General features: G+C 35.0%; 1 protein-coding gene across 1 annotated transcript; it reads left to right on the top strand.

Annotated features, from left to right (window-relative positions):
• Nucleotides 1-3,643: 3,643 nt before the first annotated feature.
• On the top strand, nucleotides 3,644-8,573 carry LOC107017903. The gene is made up of 3 exons (XM_015218189.2): nucleotides 3,644-3,983; nucleotides 7,380-7,460; nucleotides 7,809-8,573. Exons 1-3 carry the CDS (start codon nucleotides 3,825-3,827, stop codon nucleotides 8,202-8,204), a joined length of 636 nt encoding a protein of 211 aa, XP_015073675.1. The 5' UTR covers nucleotides 3,644-3,824; the 3' UTR covers nucleotides 8,205-8,573.
• Nucleotides 8,574-9,571: the final 998 nt, after the last annotated feature.

Raw genomic sequence — 9,571 nt, 5'->3', positions numbered from 1 at the left:
TATGTGTGTGTGTGTGTGTATATATATATATATATATATATATATATATATATACCTAAAACAATTATGTATATAACTATCAAAATATACAAATCGTTACATATAAACTTTTTGTATATATCACTATATATTAACTTATTTTATACAATTATCTAATACTTATCAGATTTGTGAATGTATGTATATTAATATTGTACTTAAGTATACAAAAATATGCATATACCTCAAGAAATTTTGTATATGACTACCATAATATACAAATCGTTGCATACAAAATTATTTTATACAATTGCTTGATGTTCTTCAAATTTGCCCTGATTTGATCCTTAACCACTAGATTCGATTTGAATCAACGACAAGAGACCGATTAGTGCACTCATCACCGGCGGCGACACATGAGTAATAAACCCCAACACATAATTCGCTTTCGAAAGAATCTATGGACAAGAACAACAACAACAGTGACAAAAGTAGAAACAACGACGATAATAGTCGAAATAACAATTCTTGTAATATCGCATCGTCCAAATAATGAAAGTCCAAATAGTATACAAAAGGAAAAAACTAAAAGATTGAGAAAAGATTTAGGCGGTTACATGTAAGATTGAAAAATCGATTATGAGGGAAGATGGTGAATTTCAAATTTCAAAAAAGAAGTGTAAGAGTGATTTTAGAAGTAAAAAGGGGAATGTGAGGAGAGAAGAAATTTAGTTCATATACAAATGCAAATAAAAAATTTTTTGATTGTGTATTCAATGAAATGTGGGTCCCATAATCAATGACAAAAAATAAAAAATTATAACCCGTCATAGTAATTAAATTAAACTATACCCTTTTTAACTAATAACATAGTGATGTTTACCAACTCATGTAATTTTTCCCTTAATAGTTTCACATTAAATTTCAAGTCAGATACACCACCAATCATATTTGAAGTCAGATAAATATATATACATACATTCTAAGAGAATTGATTTATCCCAAACACATGTGGATCATGCTTGAATACAATGTATCAAAAACATATTGCATCGAATTTGATCCACATGTACGTGAATACATTAAATATATGTATACGATGAAGTTGAGAAAATCAACACACTATGATGTTAAACAATTGAACTCTTCTATTAATGAACCTTGGTTCATATGAGAAGGAAGTAGAAGAAGATTCTGGAAAAGCTACTTGAAGATCTGTTTCATTGAATGTAAATTGAGAAAGTAACTACTACATCTTATTGTATATATAGATATACAAAATGAAAGCTAACTAATAAAATGAACAGATTCTAACTTCTTGCAACTAACTATAATTGTACTGTAACAAACTTGTATCTTAGTGGCTTTGTGAATAGTGAACAGTAATAACGAACTTGAACAGTAATAACGAACTTTTATTCTTATCAAAAGTAAATATAGTAGGGAAGATAATCTCGAAAATTAAAGTGAACACAACTTTGAGTTGAAATGCTAGACAATGAATTGATACTAGATTAAACTTGAAACTAGGAACAAAAACACTTTCCGCAAAGTTAAAACTGGACTCAAACAAACATCACCAATCTCAGCCGTCACATTGACTTTGTAACCATTTGGTATAGTGATAAGGAAAGGATATGACAATAGTTTAATGTTTGTGAGAGTGTTTTTATTATAGGTCATATGATGTGATGCTCCTGAGTCAACCGTTAATTTTACATATCTACAAAAGAAAGATCACTCATCTGAGTATAATAGAAGAGTAACAAGCAAGTACACCTCTAGGTTCACAGCTCCACTTATCATGTTGTCTGAGTTAGTAGTTTCATGTCCAACTTGCAGGGATCCCAAAAGATTGATCAATTGTTCATACTGATCTTTGAACAGTTTCAATGGCGTTTGTTTACTCAACTCAGAGTATTGTTCACACTAGTTCCCATCATTCTCAGAGAGACACATATTTGTTACAGGAACAAAACTCTTCGCCATTAAAAACTTTGAGTTGGATGAATATCCATGAAGCTTGTAGCACCTTTCTCTTGTGTGACATGTTCTCCTGCAGAAGTCACAAAACAAAGAGCTTCTGTTGGTGCTAAAGTTACCTCTAAACACATTCGTGTTATTCAAATTTCCAGACATTCGTGTGTTGCCTTTAGAAGACTTGTAGTTTAAAGTGGTACCTTCCTTAGATCATGTACTATTAGCAAAAGCATTTAGAGAGGTTGAATATAAGGTTTTACTTCTCTTTTGTTTTTCCTTTTAAGACAATATGACAAAAACATGTGTCATACTAGGCATAGTACTCATCATGAGAATATTTCCCCTGATGACAGTGTACATCTTATTCAGTCCCATCAAAAAATATATGAGTCTTCTATCTTGTTCAGCCTTGACAAACTTTGTTTTACCACCACAAGTGTACATGCAACTGAATTGAGAGCTTACATCGACAATGCTCATTTCTTTCCAAAGTTCTTCATATTTGTATAGTATCCAGTAACATCTAAAGTCCCTTGGACAAGATCATTTATCTCCTTTTGAAGCTGATACAACTTACAACCATTAGTCTGATCATACATTTGCTCCAATTCAGCCCACAATTCCTGTGCATTATTAACATATTTCAGACTATCTCTTAGATCTTGTGACTAGGAATTCAGAATTCAAAAGGTTATCATATCATCACATCTCTCCCACAATTGGAAACTTGGATCATCTGGGTTGGATTTTGCAAGTTTCCCATTGATAAACCCTGTTTTGCTCTTAGCAGAGCCCTAAGAACAGCTCTCTTCTAAGATGTATAACCAGTATCATCAAAAACTACAGGTAATAAAGATGAACCTGCATTCTCGGAAGGATGTAGATAGAGAGGACTAGGGATGTTCATCCTAACAAATTGGATTAACTTGTTGATCAACCATGGTGAGATGAAATCGTGGAGAGATTTAAAAAAAAAACAAGTTAGAACCAAAAATAAGAAACAAATCTAATTCATTTGAGAACCAGGAACTAAAACTCAAACAAAAAATAAAAAACGAAACAATGTAACTTTTCGAGAATTAAAGCTCGGAGACTATTATGAATGCGGAAAGGAAGCAAGATTTGATTTCTGTGCTCTAATATCATGAGAAAATCAACACATAGTGATGCTAAACAATTGAATTCTTCCATTCAGGAACCTTGAGTTCATATGAGAAAGAAAGAAGAAGAAGATTCCGGAAAAGATACATCACGATTTGTTTCATTGTATGTGAATTGAGAAAGTAACTGTTACATCTGATTCTATATATAGATATACAAATTGAATGGTAACTAATAAAATGAACAGATTCTGACTTTCTGCAACTAACTCTAACGAACTTGTATCTAACTGACTTTGTGAATAGTGAACAGTAATAACTAACTTGAACGGTAATAACTAACTTGAACTGTAATAACGAACTTATATTCTCATCAGAAGTAAATATTGTAGGGAAGATAATTTCGAAAACACATAATTAAACCTTAAACAATTAGTTGGATTTTGCCAAATCCATATTACCAACAAGCCCAATTAGCACGAAAATGCATTTAATCAATATAAGCATCCATCCACGTGGAAAATGAGAAAGTAGGTGCTAGAACAACATAACTTAGCATGCACCCTCTCTCGTTAACAAGTGGAATCAAAACAAAACATTTTGCAGCTGTTATAAGAAAGCTATACACATTAGCTTCCAATTACAGTTTTCACGCCTCCTCTCTTCATTGGCCCATCGCCGCCGTCGCCGTCCGATCGACGGAGATTCATCCAACCTTAAGTTATCCAAACGTAGAGTCAGTTGTTTTTTTTGGTTGGGGTTTAGATGGCGAAGAAGAGGAAGTCTTTGGCATCAAGTATCGATGAGGTGGATCGAACCATGTACTCAACGTTTAGTAGCGCAGCGAATTCGCTTTCACAGCTTTATAGTCAGGCTTTGAATCAACAAAAGCTTTCATTTCAGGCCGGTGAACGACATGGATTGGTATTTTGTTTAATTAAGTAATTAATTTTTAATATATGTTTAATTTTTTTGTTTGTTTTTTGTAGCCCTTTATGTTTACATTTGATTGATTAAGCAAAAGAGTTGTTTTATTAATGCTGATATTATGGAATTGTTGTTTCTGTGAGACTTGAGGGTTTAGTATGAAGAATTTTATGATATATGTATATTGTTTTGATATGGTAAACCTCAGTACCGAACCCATCCCTATCCAGAGTGTAACAGTGGGTTTTCAGCTTGTCGAACCCTTAACCTCATGGTTGAAGGTGGAGGTCCATATCACATGATTTACTATGCTATTCCCAGTTGTCATGATTGTATTTTTATGGATAATAAATCTGAGTGAACTGGCCTAATCCCAATCCGCCCACAGGTTTGGAATTCAAGGAAGTATGAGTCTGCCTCTTTACCTGCCCACTTAAATACTAGTTTCCTTGTCATTAACCCAGTACGGAGCCCCTAGGACACCTCACTTGTCGAGAAATGTACATTTTAATTAACTTTAATTCTGTTGTTTGAATGTGCGGTTAATAAGTGAATAATAGCCTAAGAGGGACTCAATTTCTCTTCATTCTGGTGTTTAAGAGTAGGAACTGGTTTGTATCTGGATTATTCAGCTCTAAATGTTTTGGACGCTTGCTAATATGGGAGAGCTTATGTATGGTATGAATGATGGGGCTAAGTTCTTTGTTTAGTTGTTTTCGGTGTGTCTTTTCTTCTCTATAGGAATTCCACTGATGTCTGCAATTGTCGTATGGATAAGCACAATTAGACAACTGTCATGTAAAAATCTTGCACTAATAGCCTCATTTCCTTTTTTGAGGAAGAGACTAATAGCCTCATTTCTTGATGATAGCTAATACCCCTTGGTTGCATTTAGATATTTATTATTTTTTGGACAATAATATCATCTGGTCCAGTCCAAGGTTTCCTTTAAAAGTATGGGGTAATTTTAGGTTAGACAAATGTTTGTTCTTAGCTTGAGTTGTATGTGTCATGTCTATGCCAACTCATACTTCTTCATTCTCTGGATTTAAAAGAGATTCTCTCAGTCTTTGTTGTGGGGCTTTATTAGGTACATTTGATCTAATTTTGCGGTTTCTACTGGCAACCAAAAGTTATCTGCTTTCTGGAGTATCTATAGAACACTGAATAGAAAATGACAAGAAATTGGTTGCTTCCATTGGTTCAAAAGTTTTCAAATTGGTTTGTTGTTCTCCTTGCAAAAAATTTTCTTCTTCCAACAACAAATTCTCAAGCTTTTGATGTTTGTCACGTTCAGTGATTACTGTGTGTATCCAAATATTAGAATGATTGAGCCTAACATTGAGAAAACTATGTTTAGTGATTTGATCTCTTTCGGAACCCATATAGCAGGCTTGTATGGCCTCACTTTTTCCAGTTGCATGAAGTTAGAGTTAATGCATGACATTATTCCTAGATTTAAAAAAAAGGATAAACTACAAGAGAAGGAAGGAAGGAGTGTCTTGCTAATATATAAGTGAAGACACGTGGGGAGGAGTATGGAAGGGAAAAGCATGCACCTGATGCACTCAGTTGGAATGTTTGCGAGAAAGGGATTAAAAAGAACAAAACAAAAGTACCTTGAAGAAGCAAAGGCAGAAATTATAGGTAGCAGGGAAAAGAAGAAAGGTGAACATTTTTTACATGCTTAGGATAGCTTTTTGCCGACTCTTAAGTTATGGGTGACTGGAGGTGAACAATTTGTACATGCTAAGGATAGCTTTTTGTTGAAGACACTAAGTAATGGGTGACTGGAGATGGAAGAGGATGTTGGAAAATCCCTAAATACTAAATTTGTAAATCTGATTGCCTTGGCCATAGCATAAAATAAGAGTTCATTGATTAGTTTTGATGTGAAGAATGAAAATAATAAGCAGACATCAATTGAATTTTACCTATCGAAAATGAAACATCAATGGAATTTGGATAGGCAGTTCCTAATACAAACCAACAAGAGAAGGATAAAAGGTAGAAGGTAATAACTCTGATGTATTTGTTCCTTTTCCTTATTAACAAAAAGGTAGAAGGTAATAGCAGGTTTGATAGCAAAGAGTAGAAGGTAATTGGTAGACAGATAATAGAAGGAAAGAAGCAGTGGTTGATTGATATTACATGAAGAGGTATGTTTGTGCAGAAACAGGCAGAGGCTTTAGAGAAGTTGGGGGAGTAGAAGTGGAAAGCATGCACATGATGCGCTCAAGTGGAATGATTCCCTTGAAAGAAAGGACTAGAGATGAACTAAAACGTAAGGCCTCACCCCCCACCCCCACCCAAAAAAAAGAGAGAGAAGAGAAGAGCCAAATAGAAGCATCTAAGAAGCAAAGACAAAGGATTAGGATAGATAACAGGAAAAAGAAGAATGATGAAAAAGCACTAAATTACTTAGGACTAGTTACTGAATGCACTGACAAGTGGGGTGACAGGAGATTGGAAGCGTGTATGTTGGGAAAAGCCCTAAATGCTAAGGTTTTATGTCATTGTCCTTGTCGGTAGCATGACATAAGTGAGTATTCATCAACTTTAATAGCTTTTAGATGAACAAGTGATAATCCATTCGGTGATGTATGTGAAAGGTATGTGTTGTGCTGAAAGAAGCTGAGGCTTAGGGAAGTTGTAGGAGGAGTATGGTAGGGAAAAACATGCTTGGGATGCCCTTAGCTGGGATAGTCCCTCAAATTAAACTCAGATTATTTTATGCAAATATGTGTTGAGAATATTTTCTTAAGACTTCCAACCAAAAGACCTGAAAATGCTAAAGGAATCTTTAGCTCCCAGGAAAGGGTAGTCTGGAAAGAAATATGGTACAGGGTAAAGAGTGTTAGAAGAAGAAACAAGAAAGGGGGAAAACTTTAAATGTTAAGCGATGCTTGTGTAGGTCCTTGGATGCTAATCGCTGTGCTAGCCAGTACATTTTTCTTCAACCCATCATCTGGAACTGAGGTTTAGCTCAATTAAGTGATAGAACTTGATTGTAGCGAAATACATATAATGATAACAAATTCAGCTTGAAAATCTGTTTGGATCGGATTCCATCTTAAGATGCATTAACAAAATTAGGATTCGAAGCATTAATACCTTGGTTTTATTTCTGTTTTTGATAGGACTTGGTGATAACTGATAATTATTACCCAAATTTACAATGTAGTTATGCCTTTAATCTAGCTACGAATGTGCAAGTACATATTGTTTCTAAGCTTTCATTATGCCTTGTGCTTATTAAGGTTTTATGATGTTTTTGCTGTTAGACATTTTGCTTTGTAAAGTTTTAAAGTGAATGATCTAGTTAGTTGTGGAGGTTTAGTTTCCAGTGAATTGTGAGATTTATTTTTGATCTTATACAACATGTCTTTATAGGAGAAAATGTATCAATGGATCTTGAGGCAACAAGAGGGAGGATCCAGAGTAACAACTGCTGACATGATGAACTACCTGCAGGTTCTATTGGCTAACTTTTTAGTTGGTTTTCTTTGATTTATTTTTCATGTTATCTGCTATGGAGTTCTTTTATCTGCTAACAAAATAGCTCGTGAGATTTGTTCTTTGGTTAGGAGAGCAGTATTATCCATGATAGCGAGATTTTTGAGGTGTTCTAGTCCATCCGATCTCTATTTATGCTCAGTTTCCTTCCATGGAGAACACTCATAATTCAAAACTAAAATGACTGATTATTATTAGAATAAGAAAGGGAGGCCTGATGCATGAAGCATCCCACATTTAATCTGTATGTTGTTTGTCGGAATGTGCATTTACTGATCTTATCTGAAAGTGCATTTATCTTGTCAGTCGGAACTGGACTACAGTGGAGAGGACCATTCAATGTCGCCTAGACCACCGCAGAACCAACATTCTCAACCAATGCTTTTTCCAAATTCAGGCTTCCCTGTCTCTTCAGGCTCAATTGGTGTTGCAGCTCCAGGACATGATGTACGATTAGATCATGATCCACAATCAAAGAATTATGTTTTCTCAAATGCTCTTTCAAGCCCTGTTCGGCAAAGCCTGCAGAATTATCAAGTTGCTCAAGGAGGTTACTTTTCAAACAACGTTCAGCCATCAATTGGACCAAGAAACAACGAGACGAACCTCCACCACCAAAATAGGGATTCCAATAGCTATAACTCAGCTGATGCTGCCATGGATATGCATTCTGATAGCCCTGGTCATGATTTTACTTACTGAAGTAATTTGTATATAGAATGTTTTGGGAGCTGCTTCTTGTCATGCCGTGGTATTCAAGCAGCAAGTTCAGGTTGATTGATTGTCGTGTGTAGCAGCTGTTGTCAGGGAGAAAATGCCGTTATTGAATTGGGTGTTTGATTCAGAGATTGAAAGGTGCGTTCGTGTTGGCTAGTAAATCATCATTCTGTTGACATGCACATGTGCTCTTAACGTAAAATGCAACGTGATGGGCACAATACTTGCTGAATATACTGTTGTTTTCTGTTGAACTAGTTAGTTCTTTTCGGTCTTCTATGATGTTTATGGAGTATTACTTTAGTAGGGTATAAATATATATATAGATATATGAATGTGCTCATTTTGTTGCGAGTTGTGACGTTTGATTGCATATGTTCCTTTTTTTTCAAATTAACATACTCTGCATCTTTGCCTCAGCTCAGAACCTTACACGCTTGAAGGTTCATTTAGGATGTGTTTGCCTGTTTGGTATGATGTGTTACTATTTTCTCATCTTTGGTTGGTCGACATGTTTTAGAAAAAAAAATCTTCAAGAATGAGGAAAATGACTTTCCTTATCGATGTAGGGGAATTAAGTTTCATGAGTAACCTTCCAAGTTCATTGTATCCTTTGGACCCACTCAACGTCCCTCCAACCCTCACCCCTTGATCATCTCACCTCCACCACCCTCCGAATCCCCACCCTACCTATCTCCATAGTGTTTTGTTAGATGATATATAAATGTCTACAAGTTTTCCTCCATTCCTTCCCCAGTGTCATTTGCTTGGTGTTCACGCCAAGCAAATGAATAAAACACACCTTATTAATAGTCGGTTGGGACTTGATTCTCCGCCTTGTAATTTTCTCCTCATTTATCTTCCACGTGTATATTACAATTTTTTTAGAAATGTATGAAGTAATATTTAGTTCCATCAAGTGTTCTATTTTTGTTATATATGCCCCCCACCCCCCAACACCACCATCACTATCACCACATACACACAAAAATTTCTTCCTCACATATATGGTATGACATTAAGAAGAAAAAGGAACTAGAATGATTTATACCAAAAATGTTTACTTAACTAAACTTTTTAAAATTAATAATCCAGTTTTTGAAAGAGGAGAATTTCAACACACCAAATTCCAGATGTTTTGAGCTCTTATTCAAAGCAAAATCTTCCATTTCCTCTCATCACAATTCAAAATCATTTTTATTAAGTCGGCAGCAACGTGTGAGTAGCAATTACTACTATCTGTTAGACGTTTTGTCTTGATTTTCTTATCATATCTGCAATTATTAGCTTGCGTATAAATCCACACTATCAATATGCCAGTCTATCACAATGGTTGGTCGATGAACAAGGCT

This window comes from Solanum pennellii, chromosome 4, assembly GCF_001406875.1.
Source record: "Solanum pennellii chromosome 4, SPENNV200".
Classification (NCBI taxonomy): Eukaryota; Viridiplantae; Streptophyta; class Magnoliopsida; order Solanales; family Solanaceae; genus Solanum; species Solanum pennellii.
Note: the sequence above shows the minus strand (reverse complement) of the source record. Positions and strands in the feature narration are given on the sequence as shown.

Bases quoted from the DNA above. Each gene is read 5' to 3' on its own strand.
- LOC107017903 (XM_015218189.2), top strand. From the start codon at position 3,825: ATGGCGAAGAAGAGGAAGTCTTTGGCATCAAGTATCGATGAGGTGGAT. The intron at 3,984-7,379 runs GTATTTTGTTTA...ATGTCTTTATAG, and splicing joins CCGGTGAACGACATGGATTG to GAGAAAATGTATCAATGGAT. The intron at 7,461-7,808 runs GTTCTATTGGCT...TTATCTTGTCAG, and splicing joins ACATGATGAACTACCTGCAG to TCGGAACTGGACTACAGTGG.